Source organism: Eriocheir sinensis, unplaced genomic scaffold (assembly GCF_024679095.1).
Source record: "Eriocheir sinensis breed Jianghai 21 unplaced genomic scaffold, ASM2467909v1 Scaffold70, whole genome shotgun sequence".
NCBI lineage: Eukaryota > Metazoa > Arthropoda > Malacostraca > Decapoda > Varunidae > Eriocheir > Eriocheir sinensis.
The window spans coordinates 279,891-301,635 of record NW_026112054.1 but is presented as its reverse complement, the minus strand read 5'-3'; the positions used below and the strand labels follow the sequence as shown (position 1 = coordinate 301,635).

Genomic DNA, 21,745 nt, shown 5'->3' with positions numbered 1-21,745 from the left:
TTTTTGTCTCCTTTCTTGAAAATCGGTGTCACGTTAGCCTTTTTCCAATCTGAAGGGACGATGCCTTGTCGCAAGGACATATTGAATACGGTTGTGAGGGAGGAGAGTATTTCGCTCTTTGTTTCTTTCAGCAGAGTTGGATATACTTTGTCAGGTCCAGGACTTTTATTTGTTTTAAGTGAATGGAGAGCTTTAAGGACTTCATCGGTTGTTATTTCAAAATTAGGCAATGCATGCTCGAGATTTACAATAGTACTGGTGTTGGTGGTAGCGAGAGGAAGACTGTTAGTATTAAACACCGAGGAAAAGTAATTGTTTAAGAGGTTTGCAATGTGTTGGCTGTCAGTCACTAGTGCACCGTCGCTGTTTGTTAAAGGTCCTATACCACTTTTGATCGCCTTTCTGTTGTTTATGTAACTGAAGAAAGATTTCGGATTATTTTTACAGTTGGCTGCAATATTTTCTTCGTATCTACGCTTTGCCTGACCTACTAGTCTTTTTACTCGTCGCCTGGCATCATTATAAAGTCTAATGTTTTCGGGTGTGCTTTGGTCTTTCTTTAACCTGTAAAACAATTTTCTCTCATTGACTGATTGTTTAATTTCGCTATTAAACCACGGTGGGCTTTTATTAGTGTTAATTCGCTTCTCGCACAAGGGGACGAATGTGTTCTGCTGAGTGAGTAAGTGATTTTTAAGGCTTAGCCAGGCTTCCTCTACGTTGCCGTCATCTGATAGTTGTATTTCTGTTAGTTTTTGTCGGATTTCTATGAAGTTAGCTCTTTTGAAATTGGGCACCTTTACTTTATTTTCAGTCACTGATGATTGAGCTCTAATGTCGACGCGCACTAATTTATGATCGCAAGAACCGAGGTGTTCTCCTACCGTGACACTACTGACTAGGTTATCTTGGGTCGTTATAACAAGGTCGAGTATATTATTTTGTCGAGTTGGCTCAGAAACCATTTGGCTTAGATAAGAGAGAGAGAGAGAGAGAGAGAGAGAGAGAGAGAGAGAGAGAGAGAGAGAGAGAGAGAGAGAGAGAGAGAGAGAGAGAGAGAGAGAGAGAGAGAGAGAGAGAGAGAGAGAGAGAGAGAGAGAGAGAGAGAGAGAGATTCCTTTCATGCTACACATTTGTGCTTCATCGTTGCCTTGTAATATCAGTGATTATGATTCATTTAGATGCAGTGTGTGTCCTAAACATGCCTGATCATGTTCCTGGTTGATGTGTTCCCGCCATGAAGTGCAAACCCTTGCAATCAGAAACTCCTCAGCTTACCCTGCCTGTGTTTCAGGCAGCCAGACGCTTGTTTGCCGCACAAGCGTTTGCTCCACCCACCCACCTTTTTATATATATATATATATATATATATATATATATATATATATATATATATATATATATATATATATATATATATATATATATATATATATATATATATATATATATATATATATATATATATATATATATATATATATATATATATATATATATATATATATATATATATATATATATATATATATAAAACAAGATGCAGAAATTATAGTTTCCAAGCCCTCCATGTAATGCCTTCTGCCACCAAGTGCCTTGATGCCACCGAACAGTGTGTTATTGACGACTTTGCACATGACTATATATATATATATATATATATATATATATATATATATATATATATATATATATATATATATATATATATATATATATATATATATATATATATATATATATATATATATATATATATATATATATATATATACCTCGGTTTACGAGTTTAATTCGTTCCGGAATATTGTTCACACACCGAAACGCTCGTAAACCAAAACGAATTTCCCCATTGAATTAATGTAAATCCCCTAATGCGTCCCATATCTCAAAAAAATATTTATATAATCATTTTACATGTTATTTTTTAACAGAATTAAGTAATTTTTTTCTAAAAAATAGCGATGATTAATAATATGGAACACAAATCAATGTGTTACGGTTGTTACGGAGACTCCTGCAACCGCTAGCTACGCCCGAGGGGTAGGCTTCGCCCGGGGGTTTAGTAGCCGCAGTCTCCCTATTCTCGAGGCACCGGAACTACGTTCGACCACCCAAAGTCACTTATATTAAGTCAAGTCATACGCAGCTTTGTGGGAGGAGACACGGCAGAGGCGTGGCTTATGCGTGACGCTGCTTGGTGCCAAACCAGAGAATGTAGAATATAGGATTTAGAGAAAACGAAGGAAGGCGGACTAATTTAAATCAAACACTTCAACATCCCCCCCGCCCCCCTCACACCCCACACCACCGTTTGTAGGCATTGGATTTACAGTCACGCATAGCATAATAAAAAGGCATATATTTTCATCAGTGACTTGCCTGAACGCGCGGTGAAAGAAGGCAAACATGCACATCCAAAGTGCATACCCGGCCGCAATTTTAGTCACTCGTGAACTGGCGGGTATTTGGAATCAAGTGACGTCATCCCGCTGCTCCGCCCCAAACCGCCCCTGCGCGTACTGGTCGCAGTTTTGAAGGCAGAGTGACTTGACTTGTTGTAAGTGACTTTGCGACCACCAACGTGAAGCTAACCCGACGTATCGTCCGAGATGGAGTGTGAACGGGAGTCTGTCACGTCCAGGAGAGCATGCAATATGCCGAGGCTCGCCCTCCGTTCCTGTTGCGAGCATAGTAGCCACCGTTCCTGTTTTCTTTGCAGCACCGTGCCTTTTAACCATCTTTCTGGGGGACATTGTTAAAGCACAAAGAACTCACACTGTAGTGCTGAAAACATGACACGAGCGCACGGATGCTATTTCTACAAGTTTACAACGCGGAGTGAGACTAGAGCCGTCATCTGGCGGTCAGGAATTATCCTAGACTAGAGCGCAGACCTCCGTCCTAGGGCTCAATGCATTCAGGCTAAAAATCGGGCCAACAGAGTACTGGGTTTCATCTCAAGGAGCGTAAGCAATAGGAGCGCTAGCTAAAGTCATCCTCAAACTTTACTTAGCACTAGTTAGACCTCATCTCGATTATGCAGTTCAGTTCTGGTCCCCCTACTATAGAATGGATATCAAGATGTTAGAATCTGTTCATAGGAGGATGACAAAGATGATTCAGGGGAAGAGAAACTTGCCTTATGAAGACAGGCTGAAGCATTTAAATCTACACTCTCTAGAAAGGCGAAGGTTGCGAGGAGACTTGATCGAAGTCTATAAATGGATGAAGGGCTTTAATAAAGGGGATGTCAATAGGATTTTGAAAGTAAAAGAGCCAAGGTAGGACGCGTGGCAATGGTTTTAAGTTAGACAAATTCAGATTCAACAAAGACATAGGCAAGAATTGGTTCACTAATAGAGTGGTGGACGAATGGAACAGGCTTGGGAGCCATGTTGTGGGTGCCAATACCATAGATACATTCAAGAAGAGGTTAGATAAAGCCATGGATGGTGAGGTAAGGTGGGGTTGAGTGTACAGGAGCTGCCTTGTATAGGCCAACCGGCCTCTTGCAGACTCCTTACGTTCTTATGTTCTTATGTTCTTATGCACTCTGGATACATTATTGAACCATTAACACTTTGACATGACACTTAATGAATGTCTGCCAGTTTTGTTGATCATAAGTACATGAAGTGGTTGCTGCCTTCTGTTTCCCTGCCTGCCTTGACAACTTATCACTAGAAAACATGTACACAAACATTTCTCATGATGTTCATAAGATGTGTGTGTGTGTGTGTGTGTGTGTGTGTGTGTGTGTGTGTGTGTGTGTGTGTGTGTGTGTGTGTGTGTGTGTGTGTGTGTGTGTGTGTGTGTGTGTGTGTGTGTGTGTGTGTTTGCATTATTCATTATCCCTGTTTAGTCTGAGTATGTTGGCATTTACTGGTCCAGCACTGCTTCCCTCACTGGTCTTAGCACACAAAGGTAATGGTGTCGCCCTGTGTCCAGGCGTCGTCCAGACCACTGCCCTGCTGGACTACGAGGCCTCCGCCAGCCACAACCTGACGGTGCGGGCGCGGGACCCCTTCACCGGGGGCCACACGGACACCCACGTCACAGTCGCAGTCACGGACGTCAATGACAACCCGCCGGAGTTCAGCCGTTCCGTCTTCAAGGGAGACGTGTCGGAGGCTGCATCACCGGGCCACGTGGTGCTGCAGGTAAATTACTTCAGCAAATATTACAGGTTTTTCCACTTTTTTTAATATGAAAATTTGACCATAAACTCTTTTATAAATATTGATTCCCATTCACTGCCTAGTAACATTTCATTGTTAATCAATCAAAAATGGATCTTATGCATAAGTTTGATAAGCTGATCGAAAAATCAAAAGTTTGAATTATTTTTGCATTGTCAAGACACCTTCACCCTCTGCCTTGTACAGGTCTCGGCAAGTGACGTGGACACGGGGCCGGGCGGTTCAGTGCGCTACTCGTGTGTCATGGAGTGTGGCAGCTTTGAGGTGCGTGCCCTGGACGGTGCCGTCACACTCACCAAGGAGCTGGATGCAGAGACTGAGGCTCAACACGTGCTGACTGTGCTGGCCACGGACTCAGGCATACCCCAGCTCTCCTCCACCGCCACAGTGGTTATTGACGGTAAATTACATGTAGACAGTAAACACTTATATAGCCAGACTAGTTGGGCCAAAGGCAAGTTGTATGCATGAAGTTTCCATATGCTTGAGGTACTGAACGTTATGGCTGACAAAGAAGGTATATTCCAGCACCAGCTGGTTTTTAGAGTGGGTTCTCAACCTTGGTATGCATCCAGACAGTAAATTAAGTAATAGAAAAAATATGAATATAGAAAACCACTTTTTTCGATTATAAATATTTGATTAACATCCTGCCAACTCTGGGCAGGACACGCATGTAGGAGGGGGCAGAACAAGTGGACAACAGTAACTACAGTATATCTAGGGTCATATTCTTAAACATTGCAGCACCCAAGCGCTCATGTTTGACTAGGCTTGCATAGGAGTTGTGGTTATTTCCATGGGTAGTTTTATGACCCCGATAATAGTCGACCCTTTTTCTGTACCTCGAACCTGAAAAAACACTCCTAGGAAACCGACTTAGCTCCATTTTGGCCTTTGGAAATAGTTGATGTGAAGGGTGGAAGCCTCAGACCACACCGACCCTATAGTCGTGTTTTGTTAAGCCTGCCCAGATGTTTTCTTTGCCTACAGTTGTGGACTTCAACGACAACCCTCCAGCGTGGCGCCAGGACAGCTACTCCTGCCGCATGTCGGCCGAGGCCCAGCCCGGCCATGTGGTCACCTCGGTGTCTGCCACTGACCCAGACGCTGGTCAGGTCACGCCGCTCAGTTATGCCATTCACTCGGGAGACCGAGACGCCATCTTCAAAATGGATCAGCTGACTGGTAAGGTTCATGTACGCGTACAGATGACTAGACTTAAACCTTCAACAATGGCCATCGTTTATTTAATCAAACCCGGCTCGGTCCGCACAGACGGCCATCATTCATTTAATCAGACTCTTTCGCGCCACTAATTTGAATGTTTAGATCAAATTTGGCGGGTTCTGTGACTTGCCGAGGTGTCTGCCAGCATAATTATCTGACCCTCGTAGATTTGAAATAAGATCATTATTCCTCACTGAGCAGCCCTGGAACCGTAAGATAAGAAAACACTGGGAAACACAGGACAGGATAGAGAGTGAAGATCATTCTGAGTACAAGGATAACAGTGACGAAAACATTGTGAGTAGTGACAGGCAGGCCGTTGCCCGCTCATCGACATACTTGTACTTAATTGCACTATAAGATGTAAATAAATAAAAATAGTGAAAGCATGCAGTAGTGAGAGTGACCTAGAGAGTGATGGTGTAATTTCATTATCTGTGCTGCACTCTAGCCCAGCAAGTGCTCCAGCGTGACTATTACACAACGTATCGCAATTTGGATTTCACCGCTGTCTTCAGGGAGTTAAGACGCTTCATACAATGTGAATAAACAACAACAAAATAGCAGCTGTTTTTACCCGTATCCAGGGACCATTTATTGAAAACAATACCCGTCATTTAAGGGTTAAGGAAGCTTGAAGTTTGGAGGAAAATTTTTTGACATTTTCAGGGATACGTGTTGGAAAGAAAAGCCGTTGTTTTGATGAAGGGTTGAAGGCACGATTGTTTGCTCCTGCAGTGACCAGAGTGGTGCAGGAAGAGGAGATGGAATGTGTTGGCTTGAGAATGGTGAATTTTAACTATTGAAAGGTGGATCTTTTTCCCCAGGTGTGTTGACGGTGACGGCCCCACACAAGCTCAAGGACGTGGCCTCCCTCACCCTGAACCTGTCTGTGAGTGACGGGGTGCACGCGGCCTTCACCGGCCTGCACGTCTCGGGGCTGGCCTCCAACCACCACGCGCCGAGGTAACCTTTTAGTATGGTCTTTGGGTACAAATGCTGTGATGGCCGTGTTTAAGGCTGTGATGGCCGTGTTTAAGGCTGTGATGGCCGTGTTTGAGGCTGTGATGGCCGTGTTTGAGGCTGTGATGGCCGTGTTTAAGGCTGTGATGGCCGTGTTTAAGGCTGTGATGGCCGTGTTTAAGGCTGTGATGGCAGTTTTTGAGGCTGTGATGGCCGTGTTTAAGGCTGTGATGGCCGTGTTTAAGGCTGTGATGGCCGTGTTTAAGGCTGTGATGGCCGTGTTTAAGGCTGTGATGGCCGTGTTTAAGGCTGTGATGGCCGTGTTTAAGGCTGTGATGGCCGTGTTTGAGGCTGTGATGGCCGTGTTTAAGGCTGTGATGGCCGTGTTTAAGGCTGTGATGGCCGTGTTTGAGTGTGATGGCCGTGTTTAAGGCTGTGATGGCCGTGTTTAAGGCTGTGATGGCCGTGTTTAAGGCTGTGATGGCCGTGTTTAAGGCTGTGATGGCCGTGTTTAAGGCTGTGATGGCAGTTTTTGAGGCTGTGATGGCAATTTATGAAGCCGCTAACATTAGCGTCATCTTTTTTACGATATATGAGACAGTCAAAAAGGTCAACCGAAAGTCTTTTATCTTAAGGTTTTCACACCAGTCAGTTGGCATGAAAGCATTGATAAAGGACAGCAAGGGAAATATCACTGTGGCAGAGTCCAAAGAGGTTCAAAACACTCAATTATCTTAACCCCTTGACTGCGGATTTCCTACCAGAAGACATCACTAAGCTACAGGAATGGAACACAAAGTGGCTGCTACAATTCAATGAAGAAAAATGCAAAGTCATGCACCTTGGGAGTGGATATCCAGCATACCAATACTACATGGGAACAATCCACTATCCACCACAGAGGCAGAGAAAGACCTGGGAGTATATGTTACCAGGCTACCCTTGAAGGCCAAATCTGTGCCAATCACAGCAGAGGGGTTAAGGTTATCACACCAGTCAGTCAGCATGAAAATAATTATAAAAGACAGCGAGAGAAATATCAATATGGCATCCTTTAAAGAGTCAAGGCAGACAGTTACCTTTAAGTTTTCACAAGAGCAGTCAACATGAAAACAGTAATAAAAGATAGCAAGGGATATATCTTCTTCTCAGTGTGGCAGATTTTAAGGAGGCCCAAGACAGTCAGCTATATTCAAGTTTTCATATTGTTCTCTCCCATCTCACCTTGTAAGGCACTGATAGGTAGACAGCATGTAGTATAATAAGCAACACCAGCAAAGTCCTCAAGCAGCCCAGTCAGCCACAAACACCCAGACCTTACCTAGGCATTATAGCAGGAAATGAGCACTGTCTTTGGAACATATTACAACATCGCAATGCCTATCATATATCTTACCAAACAGTGCCATACAACCTCACTGTATTTTTATCCTCCTCAGGTTTAATTGCACTCTCTACAAAGCTTACATGGCAGAAAACTCTTCTCAACCTTCTCATCAACCATTGGAACACACTACATTGCACTAGCTACCACACATCCTACCAAGCAGTGCCATACAACCTCACTGTCTGTTTATACTCCTCAGATTTAATCGCACTCTACGAAGCTTACCTGGAGGAAAACTCTTCTCCTCAACCTTCTTATCGACCATTGGAACACACTACACACACATCCTACCAAGCAGTGCCGTACAACCTCAGTGTCCGTATATCCTCCTCAGATTTAATCGCACTCTCTATGAAGACTATATGGAGGAAAACTCTTCTCCTTAACCTTATCATCAACCATTGGAACACACTACATTGCACTAGCTATCATACATCATACAACCTCAGTGTCTGTTTATATTCTTCAGGTTTAATCGCACTCTCTATGAAGACTACATGGAGGAAAACTCTTCTCCTTAACCTTATCATCAACCATTGGAACACACTACATTGCACTAGCTATCATACATCATACAACCTCAGTGTCTGTTTATATTCCTCAGGTTTAATCGCACTCTATATGAAGCTTACGTGGAGGAAAATTCATCTCCTGGCCAGCTAGTCATCAACCTGGTGGCCACGGACCTTGATGCCTGGGACCTGGGCAAGCTGCAGTACACCATCCTGCACCAGACTTCAGAGGGAGCCTTCACCGTGGACAAAGAAGGTAGAGAGAGACATTGGTTGGTATTCTTAGACACTTTCGCTTCTCACATCAACTTTTCTAAAGGTCAAAAAGGGGATCAATCAGGTTCTAATGAGTGTTTCTTTAGGTTCACGGTACAGAAGAAGGGTCAAACTAACACCGGGGTCATAAAACTACCCCTGGAAATGAGCAAAACTCCTACGAAAGCCTTGTCAAATATGTGAACTTGGGAGACAAAATGTTTAGTAATACGGCCCTTTGAATTTGCTTGTACTATACTTTTGAATTTTAGGTTCCTGCAGTAAGAGATTTCATTTGAAGGTTTGATGTATGAATGTTGTTGTTGTTGATAGTATTAGTAGGAGTAGTAAAAGTAGTTGTAGTCATAGTAGTAACTGTAATGGTAGCAATAGAAGGTTAAGGAGATAAAAAAAAAGGATGGAAAACATGCTCTTCAAGTCATATTTTACTGAAGTTTTCCCTGAGACAGCATTACAGTAGCTTGTATATTTAACTACATTTTAAACCTCAAGGAACCACATCACTAGAGCATACAGTTGTGAGGCTTTGAATGAAAGATACCCTAAACTTACCCAAACTTAACAAAACGCCGACGATTACCAAACAGTCACCATATGTCTTGACTCGGAAAAATCACATTTGCATCCTTACTAAAGAAACTTTCTATATAACCTGAAACTGGCATCTCTTTTGGCCATTTTTTACTTCTATCCTTTTTTTAGGAGCAGCGTTTAGCAGGCTTTTTTCTACACTTTTATGCCCCTGAGCTGCTTCCTTTCCTGTAAAAAAAAAAGGGGACCTCATTCTTTGTTAATTTATACCATACAAACTTCACCCCTTCCCAGGCAACCTATACACTGAGACACCTCTGGATCGCGAGTCCCTGCCCATGCACAGCCTCAAGGTGTCTGTGATGGACGAGGGGGGCCGGGCCAGCTTCACGGCGGTGCGTGTGACGGTCCGCGACAAGAACGACAACCCACCAGTCTTCACGTTGCCGGAGTATCAGGCGAACATCAACACTGACTTGGCTCCCAGGACAACCATTCTCAAGGTGGGGAACACTGGGCAGGGAGGAGTTAGGCCCCGTTCACACCGTGGCAACGCTGGGCCATGACAACTCAGCGACTTTTAGGCCCCCATCACACTGTGCCGACTCGGCATCTGACAATCGTTTCTAGACCTCTTTCCGACCATGTGCGACCCTTTCACATCAGCATTTCACACCCAAGACCTTGTGTGCCCTTAGTCGCTGGGTTGTCATGGCCCAGAGTCAGCACAGTGTGAATGGCGCCTTAATCAACTAATTTCCTTTATGGCCTTTGGAAATATTTGTTGAGAGACCCAAAATAGTCTAAGAATGGACTGTATTGGCTATACAGGCAGCGCCACATGTGGCCACTCAACTCCAAGCTGAATTTCCCATAGAGTTCAAGTTATAGACTAGAGTGCGTCTGAGGCTGTCTCAGGGATACACGGCCATGATGCCGCCATCGCCCCCAGCCGATGATTGCACACTCTTCACTCCTACCCGATTTCAGTTTTTCTCCATGTCAAATAGTAGTCAGGAAATCGGGTAGGAGGAAAGTGTGTGCAGTCGTTGGCTTGGAGCGGTGGCGGCACCAAGGCCTTGTATCCTGGAGGCAGCCTCAGACGCACTAATACATAACTTGAGTTCTGTGGAAAGTACTGCTTTGACAGTTCACTGAGTGGCCACGTGTGGCGCTGCCTGTATAGCCAATATGGTCCATACAGGCCTGGCTTTTAGTACCCTTACCTAGCTAGTAATTTCGGTTGTTATGCTGTCTCCATTCTCTGAACAGAACCAGTAGATCTATTTTTTAGTCTGTTATTTATTGGGCCAGTAGTCAGTGAGGCCTTTTCTTTTCTAACCTACTATTCTCTGTAAAGAACCAGTAAGTTTATTATGATTGTAATCTGTTGTTTTTTGGGCCAGCAGGCAATGAGGGTCTTTTTTTTTTTTCTTCCCTGACCTACGTATTCCTTGTAAAAAAACTCGTAAGTGTACTATTTGTTGTCTATTGCCCTGTTCCTTCTTTTATAATGTTTCTCTGGAGGTGATTAGTGTGTCATTTTAGGGCCAGCAAGCAGTGAGGTCTTTTTTTCCTTTTCTAACCTCCATATTCCCTGTAAAAAACTCGTCAGTGTAATATTTTTTGTCTGTTGCCCTGTTGCTTCTTCTCATATAAGAACATAGTCCTCTTACCACTTGATATTGACCTCTCAGCCACCCTTCTCCACTTCTATAGGAGCAGCGATTAGCGGGCCTTTTTTCTACACTTTCTTTTTGTTGCCCTTGAGTTGCTTCCTTTACTGTAGAAAAAACTCCCCTACTTTTATAGTCAGTGTTTAGCCGACTTTTTTTTTAATTTATCTTTTGCCCTTGAGCTACTTCCTTTGCTGTAATAAAAAAATAGAATAACTACAATATTCTGCCCCCCGCTGCACTAAACTCCATTTCACTCTACCATATAATACTGTTTTATGTGAAACTGTACTGTACCTTGATTTGCTGCACTGTGTTTCTCTATGTAGGCATCACAATGGACTGCAATGGAGCCATATTATTAACCCGTCTGCTGCGATTGGCATGGATTTTGCCTTTTGGTACCCTGATAACATATACTCCCAGGTCTTTCTCTGCCTCTGTGGTGGATAGTGGAGTGTTTCCCATGTGGTATTGGTATGCTGGATTTCCCCTCCCATGGTGCATGACTTACATTTTTCTTCATTGAATTGTAGCAGCCACTTTTTGTTCCATTCCTGTAGCTTGGTGAGGTCTTGTAGGAAATCTTCAGTCAAGGTGTTGATTTGTTGCACTATGTTTCTGTATGTATGTATCACAAGGGACTGCAAGCCACCATTTCAGGCTGTATTATTAAACATTTTGGCACCCAAGCTCACATATTTGACAAGGCTTTCATATGGGTTGTGGGGATATCCAGGAGTAGTTTAATGACCCTGGTGGTAGTCTGACCCTTCCTCTGTACCATGAATCTAAAGAAACACCCATGAGAACCTGACTGATCTCCTTTTTGGCCTTTGGAAATCGATGTAAGTGAAGGAATCATCTGAGAATACCAACCTTAGTGTCAGGAAAACTGATCGATGGAACTGTATGGCTGCATTAGGCCCATATTCTCAAGCATTTCTGGGCTTACACACCCATAGGTATTTGGTAAGGCTTTTGTAGAGGTTGTGTTAGTATTTCCATGGGTAGGCCAATGAGTCTAGTTATAGTTTAATTCACAAGGCTTTCGCACCATGACTGAAAAACAATCATGTGAACTCAGCCAATCACCTCCGTGGCCTTGGGAAATATTTGTTGTGAGCCAAAAGGAGGGGAAAGGAAAGAGAAAAAAGGGAAGAGAGGGAGACAGGGAGAAGTAAAGGAAATGTCAAGTAAAGCAAGGCTACAAGGAGGAGAATATAGGAAAGAGGAAGGAGAGAGGGAAGGGGAAAGAGAAGGAAGTGAAAAATAGTTTGAGAATACATGCAGTGGTTTCAGATTACCCTTACCTACTTATAGATCTTGTTTGTTATACCTCCTCCATGCTCACCATCACAGTTAGAGGCCAGTGATGCAGATGGAGTTAACAGTGAAGAATAGTTTGAGAATACGTGCAGTGGTTCCAGATTACCCTTACCCAGCTATAGATCTCATTTGTTATACTTTCTCCATGCTTGCCATCACAGGTCGAGGCCAGTGACGCAGATGAAGGGGCAAACAGTGAAGTGAGATACCGCATGTATGAAGCCAACAGTTCTGAGGCGCTGGAGCTCTTCTCGGTCAACCCCACCACCGGCGAGGTCACCGTGGCACAGACCATCCACAGCCGAGGTAATTCATCCACTTACTCACGGTCACGGGTGAAGAGTCGGAGTTGAGTCACCAGAGTCGAACCTGAGTCTTAATATTTCCCTAACTTGTTCATTTTCCATTTCTATTTTCTCAGTCATCATTTTTCTTTGTAACAGTTTGTATGTCAGTCTTCTGAGTCTTATTATTTCTCTAACGTGTTCATTTTCTATCTCCATTTCCTCTGTGTTATCAGTTTCCTTTGTAACATTTAGTATTTCCTGCTGCCTCAAAACAATTATTCCAACAACCTAAGGACCATATTTTTATACATTTCAGTGCCCAAGCTCACATACTTGACTAGGCTTTCGTAGGATTCCTAGGTGTTTCCATGGATACTAGTGGTAGATTGATGAAGCTTTTATAACTTGGACCTACAAAGCTACTCATTAGAATCCAATTAACCCGTCCGCTGCAATTGGCACGGATTTGGCTTTCACTGGTAGCCTGGTAGCATATACTCCCTGTGGGTAGTAGAGTGTTTGTTTCCCATGTGGTATTGGTATGCTGGATATCCCCTCCCAAGGTGCATGACTTTACATTTTTCTTCATTGAATTGTTGCAGCCACTTTTTGTTCCATTCCTGTAGCTTGGTGATGTCTTCTGGTAGGAAATCTGTAGTCAAAGGGTTAACCTGGTAGCAGCGACGGGACAAATTTCTGGCTTTACCGTGTAGCAGCGATGGGCCAAATTTGTGCCATGATATAAACCCCCCAAAATAGATGATACATAAACTGATCACAAATGCATTGATATATATTATGAAATGGTTTGTGTGAGAGATGATTTTTTCTCAATTTTCTCGCTTAGAGGGACCAATAAGAAACATGATCCCCGCTGCTTCCCGGGTTAATCTTTCTCAGCCTTTGGAAATACCTGATGTGAGAGTCAGAAGTGTATAATACTGATCTGAGGCGCCTTACACTTCCTGCTGTCTGCTAATGCTCTGCCAGGCTGTGTCATCTTCGTGCACAAGTACTACATCTACCTCTCCAAAATTACACATGCTTTCTTTATATTCTTTACTGATGCGGGTCCAGAGTGTGTCTGGGTTAGGATAGTTACTACAGCGAGCATTTTTATATCTTGAGCCGTCTGCTTTACTGTAAAAAAATTGAGCTTGAATGCACAAGTGAGTAGTGGGCTTTCTTTCTTTCTTTTTTTTTTTTTTCTTTTGTTTTTTTTTACCTTGTACTGCTTTCTCTACTGTAAGAAAAAAAAATAGGTCCACAAATAGCAGTAAACTTTCATATTTTTGTACCTTTTTTTTTTTTTTTTTTTCTGTCTCCTTTACTCTAAAAAGTGTGAGTTTGGATGCACAAGTGATTATCGTGTACAGAGAGACTGTTCCATTAGTTCCATAAGTATCAGTGAACTCCCAAATGTTACAGAAAATGAGGTGTACCAGTTTTTCATCCGTGGCGAGGACAGCGGCTCCCCCCAGCACCACTCCGACGTGCCCGTCACCATCTTCCTGCTGCCCCCTCACGAGAACCCCCCGCACTGCGCCAGGAAGTATGCACAGTTCTTCATCAGGGAGGACGCCCCCATCGGTGAGCACCCACAGCTATCAGTAATATGACACACACACACACACACACACACACACACACACACACACACACACACACACACACACACACATAAAAAAATAAGATAAAATTAAAAAGTCACTGGTAAAATGCATATTATTTAAGAAAATACAAGGAAGGAAACAATATGCAGATCACTTGGCACACACACACACACACACACACACACACACACACACACACACACACACACACACACACACACACACACAGGCATTTGATAAGAGACTGATGTGGAAATTAGAAAATAGAGGAGGATTGGGAGAAAAATGACTATGGATGAAAAATTACCTGACAAACAAAGAAATGAGAACCGTGTTGAAAGGTGAGATATCAGAATGGAGAACGGTCACAAGTGACGTTCCACAAGGGTCAGTGTTAGCGAATATTATGTTTTTAATATTTATAGATGATATGCCAGAAAAAGTAAAGAGTTACAAGGGTATGTTTGCAGATGACGCCAAACTGCTTAGAAAAATAAGAGATGAAGATGATGATTGTAATAAACTACAGGAAGATTCCAATGAGATACATGAATGGAGTAAAAAATGGGAAATGAAGTTCAATGAAAAGAATTGTCACACAATGAAAATGGGCAAGAGTAAAAATAGAGCAAGTGGAGTGTGTAGGATGGGAGGGACAATCATCGATACAGTGAAGGAAGAAAAAGACTTAGGAATTATAATACAAGATACACTGACATTTGAGAAGCACATAAATAAGATATTTGGAGAAACATATATACCGTATTTCTCGCCATATAAGACTCACTGACGTATAAGACACCTATAATTTGGCAAGATATATTTGAAAAAAAAAAAAAATAATTTCCCTGAACTTAATGTGTATGCAGTATCACATTTGGCCACCTTACTTACAATTATGACTATGATACCGTATGTTGCTTTGTGCCCATCTCTGTGTTCAAAGTGTTCCACTGTTTGTTGAAGAATTACAGTGCTCTTACCCCGAGCAGCTGTGACTTTGAAATGGTAAACAAAAGGGTTGGTTGGTAAATTCACTCACTGCACAGTGTGCAGGCGGTAACTTTCATTGTGCTACTGAAGGAACTAATCACACGGGGATGCTACGTTCGATGGGCCATCTTGGTCTTGATCTTGACTTTCAGGGACTGTATACCTACTTTCAAGTAGAAATAGATGTTGATTAACCCCTTAATGACGATGATGCCGCTGGCATCATATAGTTCTATCAGACATGGGCAACGAGCATGACGCCAGCGCTGGAGAGTGAGAAGCTTTCCAAAATTTGAAGGGCGCGTGTAACTATAGGTCTCTGTTGATGCTGAGTGACTAACTGGCACCTCTTTTGTTCTTGCGATGTCCCCCACCACCATTCCGTGCAAAAAATAGTCTACAGTTCCTGCCTACACATCATGGCGTCTGTAGATCAATTCTGTTCCCTCAGCCGTCCTTTTTTGGCGGTCTTCTTTTAGTTTCTACTTGTAGTGTGCGTACTGAGCGTAGTCTTGACACCTCCACTGATTTACGTGATGTTCAAGATGGACCAGTATCTAGTTCAAAGGAGTGGGAGCAGAAGTTGTAATTTTTTGGGAATCATGGAATTCCAGCTAAACGGTCTGTCCAAATAATAATCTGATTTCACAGTTGAATTTTACGGATGATTCTTTACAACTTTTATTCAATGCGATTCATTCCAGAATGAATAAACTACAAAAATTTACAAAAAATATTTTTCGAGTTTCACTGCAACTTTGGCTCTCCGTAGGCATTAAATTTCCGGGTCAAAGTGGAATGGAAGTGTTGGATAGAAATGATTTAATCGAGACTGAAGGGAGGAGGCAACTAAGAGGACACAGTAAGAAACTGAGAAAGAGGACTTGTTTGAAAGACCTAAAGAAGTTCAGTGAATACATGGAATGGACTTAGCAAAGACGCTGTTGAAGCAAGCAGTGTCCATAAAATGAAGGAAATTCTGGACAAATATAGAGTGGGAGACAGGACTGACTGAGATTGAGTTCTGGCCATGTATACTACAAATACGTAAATACAAATAGGTAAATACACACACAGACACATTACAGTACTGGGAAATCATACACTCATTTCCTCAGATAACACATACTAGCACACACATCACAATCTGCACCTCATAACATTCTGGCCCCAGCTAGCCACCTTCTGTATGCTCAAAGTCTTGCCTTGTGTTGGCAGGCAATGTGATCACGTCCCTGTGGATGGCGGGGCCACAGTCAGTGCAGTACCTGATCATGGTGGACGAGGGCATGAAGGCAGCCAGTGAGGAGAGGGAGTCTGGGGAGAGTTCAGGGCCCTTCACCGTGACCTCCACTGGCCTGGTGGTGGTGCACAGGGCCCTGGACCATGAGCGGCGACGCACACATCGCATCAGCGTCACCAACCGTACACTGACCACGCCGCCCACGGTGGACTACATGACCATCTCTGTGGTGGTGAGTTTATGGCAGGAAGCAGCAAGTTTTGGTCTCTTGTCTGTATTGTTGATTAGGGTTTGGATTATGGGCTGAAATGAGGGTCAATGAAAGACGTTTTAATATATTGGTCTTGAACTGATTGGGTCTTGCTCTGGCATGACCAACAGGTGATGGATGTGAATGATGGCAGAGTGCATGAAGTTTTGATCTCTTATCCTTATGGTTGATTACGGTTTGGATTTTGGGCTGAAATGACAGTCAAAGAAAGACATTTTAATTTATGGATTTTGAATTGGTTGGGTCTTGTTCTGGAATGACCAACAGGTGATGGACGTGAATGACTGCCCTCCACGCTTCTCTGAGTCCGGCTACACAGCCCTGGTGGCCGAGAACAGCGAGGTGGGCGCCACCGTCACCATCCTCACGGCCGCTGATGACGATGAAGGAAACCATGGCCAGGTAATTGTTGCCTGTGTCTCCATGTTATTTTCAGTCCATGAAAACATTCCCCAGAATAAATTATTAAATGTCTGCTCTGCTCTCTGCTCTTCCCTCCTCAGATCCAGTACAGCCTCGGCCCCGATGAAAGCGCTGTAGTGAAGTCAACTTTCCACATTGATCCACACACTGGGACGCTGACCCTGGCGGCCCCGCTGGACCGCGAGACCATGGCCCAGTACTCCTTCACCGTCACTGCCACTGACGGGGGCCCCAAGCCTCTGTCCACCAGCACAAGAGTCACTGTACTGGTCAAGGACTACAACGACAACCCTCCAGTGTTCACCAAAGACACTTACGTCACTGCTGGTGAGGCACTACAAGGGTTTTGTAGATAAATGATTGACAGGAAATTGATTTTCTCTGTAATATGTCATTGGCTGTGAAGGTTTTATATATCTACATTGACAAATTAGTTTTGTTTGACGCCAGTGCCTGAGGACACCGCCACGGGCACGGCGGTGGTGGAGCTCAGCGTGACGGACGCCGAGGAGTCTGTGGCCGAACTTGACTTTTTCATCACCGGCGGCGACCCTGACGGCCAATTCCTGGTGCACGCCTCAGGGGAGGTGGGTGGGAGGGATGGTGAGACACAACAACAATGGTGACCTGCCAACAACGAAACTGTTCTTTAATGAGAGAGTCACGGTGCTGTGGTCCATATTCCAGGTGTACGTGGCTGGTGAGCTGGACCGGGAGAGGCAGGCCGAGTACACCCTCACCGTCACCGTCACCGACGGGAAGTTTACGGCCAACACGACTGTTACTGTGACAGTCATTGACATCAACGGTTGGTGACAGTATAGTCTTGCCTGAAATGATAATGGATAATGTATGGTAGTAGGTCATGAATTAAGTAAACAGAGTGTCTAGCACTTCTGTGACTCACACTGGTGTGCTTCACGACAGACAACGGTCCGGTGTGCAAGGAGCCAATCTACCGTCGGGAGATCTCTGAGGATGCCACCCCAGGCACCCAGGTGGCCTCTGTTGTGTCCTGGGATGCCGATGAAGGCACTGCTGCCTGGAGCCGCTACATTCTCACCGGGGACAGCGCCCACCACTTCAGTATTGACCAGCTGAATGGCCACGTGGCCACAGCCACCCAGCTGGACAGAGAGGCACGGGACCACTACCACCTCACTGTAAGTATTCACACACACACACACACAAAAAAAAAAAAAAAAAGGGCTATCAGAAAGCTGGAAAGGATACAGAGAATTGCAACTTAAATGGTCTCAGAACTCTCAAATATGATGTATGAAGACAGATTGAAGGAGATGGACTTGACAACACTGGAACAAAGAAGGGAGAGAGATCTGATCATGCTGTAGGCTATAGGTTGGTAAATAAGTTTGATGAGGTGGATAGAGATGATATCTTCTTAACTGCGAGAATGCATGGGCTGATAGGACATAGGGAGAAACTTAATAAAGGAACCTGTTTGAGTGACTTAAAACAAGTATAGTTTTCCACATAGAAGTGTTAACACCTGGAACAGTTTGCAGGGAGAAGTGGTGGAGGCGAACAGTGTCCAACAATTGAAGGGAAGGTTGGATAAATGTAGATATGGAGACGGGACTGTTAGAGCTTAGCTCGGGCCTGGTAGACTACAAATAGGTAAATACACACACACACACACACACACACACACATAGCAAGAAATTGAGAAAGGAGACTTGTTTGAAAGACATAAAGAAGTACAGTTTTCCATACTGAAGTGTGAATATATATATGAAAGGGACTAAACAAAGACATTGTTGAAGCGGGCAGTGTCCAAAAAATGAAGGAAACGTTGGACAAATAAAAGATAGCAAGGGGTATACTTCTTCTCAGTGTGGCAGATTTTAAGGAGGCCCAAGAGAGTCAGCTATATTCAAGTTTTCATATTGTTCTCTCCCATCTCACCTTGTAAGGCACTGATAGGTAGACAGCATGTAGTATAATAAGCAACACCAGCAAAGTCCTCAAGCAGCCCAGTCAGCCACAAACACCCAGACCTTACCTAGGCATTATAGCAGGAAATGAGCACTGTCTTTGGAACATATTACAACATCGCAATGCCTATCATATATCTTACCAAACAGTGCCATACAACCTCACTGTATTTTTATCCTCCTCAGGTTTAATTGCACTCTCTACAAAGCTTACATGGCGGAAAACTCTTCTCAACCTTCTCATCAACCATTGGAATACACTACTTTGCACTAGCTACCACACATCCTACCAAGCAGTGCCATACAACCTCACTGTCTGTTTATACTCCTCAGATTTAATCGCACTCTACGAAGCTTACCTGGAGGAAAACTCTTCTCCTCAACCTTCTTATCGACCATTGGAACACACTACACACACATCCTACCAAGCAGTGCCGTACAACCTCAGTGTCCGTATATCCTCCTCAGATTTAATCGCACTCTCTATGAAGACTATATGGAGGAAAACTCTTCTCCTTAACCTTATCATCAACCATTGGAACACACTACATTGCACTAGCTATCATACATCATACAACCTCAGTGTCTGTTTATATTCTTCAGGTTTAATCGCACTCTCTATGAAGACTACATGGAGGAAAACTCTTCTCCTCAACCTTATCATCAACCATTGGAACACACTACATTGCACTAGCTATCATACATCATACAACCTCAGTGTCTGTTTATATTCCTCAGGTTTAATCGCACTCTATATGAAGCTTACGTGGAGGAAAATTCATCTCCTGGCCAGCTAGTCATCAACCTGGTGGCCACGGACCTTGATGCCTGGGACCTGGGCAAGCTGCAGTACACCATCCTGCACCAGACTTCAGAGGGAGCCTTCACCGTGGACAAAGAAGGTAGAGAGAGACATTGGTTGGTATTCTTAGACAATTTCATTTCTCACATCAACTATTTCCTAAAGGTCAAAGAGGGGATCAATCAGGTTCTAATGAGTGTTTCTTTAGGTTCACGGTACAGAAGAAGAGTCAAACTAACACCGGGTTCTTAAAACTACCCCTGGAAATGTGCAAAACTCCTACGAAAGCCTTGTCAAATATGTGAACTTGGGAGACAAAATGTTTAGTAATACGGCCCTTTGAATTTGCTTGTACTATACTTTTGAATTTTAGGTTCCTGCAGTAAGAGATTTCATTTGAAGGTTTGATGTATGAATGTTGTTGTTGTTGTTGATAGTATTAGTAGGAGTAGTAAAAGTAGTTGTAGTCATAGTAGTAACTGTAATGGTAGCAATAGAAGGTTAAGGAGATAAAAAAAAAGGATGGAAAACATGCTCTTCAAGTCATATTTTACTGAAGTTTTCCCTGAGACAGCATTACAGTAGCTTGTATATTTAACTACATTTTAAACCTCAAGGAACCACATCACTAGAGCATACAGTTGTGAGGCTTTGAATGAAAGATACCCTAAACTTACCCAAACTTAACAAAACGCCGACGATTACCAAACAGTCACCATATGTCTTGACTCGGAAAAATCACATTTGCATCCTTACTAAAGAAACTTTCTATGTAACCTGAAACTGGCATCTCTTTTGGCCATTTTTTACTTCTATCCTTTTTTTAGGAGCAGCGTTTAGCAGGCTTTTTTCTACACTTTTATGCCCCTGAGCTGCTTCCTTTCCTGTAAGAAAAAAAAAAAGGGGACCTCATTCTTTGTTAATTTATACCATACAAACTTCACCCCTTCCCAGGCAACCTATACACTGAGACACCTCTGGATCGCGAGTCCCTGCCCATGCACAGCCTCAAGGTGTCTGTGATGGACGAGGGGGGCCGGGCCAGCTTCACGGCGGTGCGTGTGACGGTCCGCGACAAGAACGACAACCCACCAGTCTTCACGTTGCCGGAGTATCAGGCGAACATCAACACTGACTTGGCTCCCAGGACAACCATTCTCAAGGTGGGGAACACTGGGCAGGGAGGAGTTAGGCCCCGTTCACACCGTGGCAACGCTGGGCCATGACAACTCAGCGACTTTTAGGCCCCCATCACACTGTGCCGACTCGGCATCTGACAATCGTTTCTAGACCTCTTTCCGACCATGTGCGACCCTTTCACATCAGCATTTCACACCCAAGACCTTGTGTGCCCTTAGTCGCTGGGTTGTCATGGCCCAGAGTCAGCACAGTGTGAATGGCGCCTTAATCAACTAATTTCCTTTATGGCCTTTGGAAATATTTGTTGAGAGACCCAAAATAGTCTAAGAATGGACTGTATTGGCTATACAGGCAGCGCCACATGTGGCCACTCAACTCCAAGCTGAATTTCCCATAGAGTTCAAGTTATAGACTAGAGTGCGTCTGAGGCTGTCTCAGGGATACACGGCCATGATGCCGCCATCGCCCCCAGCCGATGATTGCACACTCTTCACTCCTACCCGATTTCAGTTTTTCTCCATGTCAAATAGTAGTCAGGAAATCGGGTAGGAGGAAAGTGTGTGCAGTCGTTGGCTTGGAGCGGTGGCGGCACCAAGGCCTTGTATCCTGGAGGCAGCCTCAGACGCACTAATACATAACTTGAGTTCTATGGAAAGTACTGCTTTGACAGTTCACTGAGTGGCCACGTGTGGCGCTGCCTGTATAGCCAATATGGTCCATACAGGCCTGGCTTTTAGTACCCTTACCTAGCTAGTAATTTCGGTTGTTATGCTGTCTCCATTCTCTGAACAGAACCAGTAGATCTATTTTTTAGTCTGTTATTTATTGGGCCAGTAGTCAGTGAGGCCTTTTCTTTTCTAACCTACTATTCTCTGTAAAGAACCAGTAAGTTTATTATGATTGTAATCTGTT

At 43.7% G+C, this 21,745-nt stretch overlaps 1 protein-coding gene across 2 annotated transcripts; it reads left to right on the top strand.

The window, feature by feature from the left end:
• Positions 1 to 17,619: 17,619 nt before the first annotated feature.
• Positions 17,620 to 21,444, top strand: LOC126993981 (cadherin-4-like). Of its 2 annotated transcripts, XM_050853206.1 has the most exons (4): positions 17,620 to 17,744; positions 17,864 to 18,099; positions 19,630 to 19,793; positions 20,648 to 21,444. In XM_050853206.1, the coding sequence occupies exons 2-4, from the start codon at positions 18,038 to 18,040 to the stop codon at positions 20,917 to 20,919; spliced, it is 498 nt and encodes a 165-aa protein (XP_050709163.1). In that variant the 5' UTR covers positions 17,620 to 17,744; positions 17,864 to 18,037; the 3' UTR covers positions 20,920 to 21,444. The 2 variants fall into 2 exon arrangements, with proteins under 2 accessions (XP_050709163.1, XP_050709164.1); XM_050853207.1 differs by lacking the exon at positions 17,620 to 17,744 and having other exon boundaries at positions 17,773 to 18,099.
• Positions 21,445 to 21,745: the final 301 nt, after the last annotated feature.

Excerpts from the sequence above, each read along its gene's own strand:
- LOC126993981 (XM_050853206.1), top strand. The coding sequence starts at position 18,038 with ATGGCCACGTGGCCACAGCCACCCAGCTGGACAGAGAGGCACGGGACC. Across the intron at positions 18,100-19,629 it reads GGGACCACTACCACCTCACT|GTTTAATCGCACTCTATATG; the intron begins GTAAGTATTCAC and ends TATATTCCTCAG. Across the intron at positions 19,794-20,647 it reads CTTCACCGTGGACAAAGAAG|GCAACCTATACACTGAGACA; the intron begins GTAGAGAGAGAC and ends ACCCCTTCCCAG.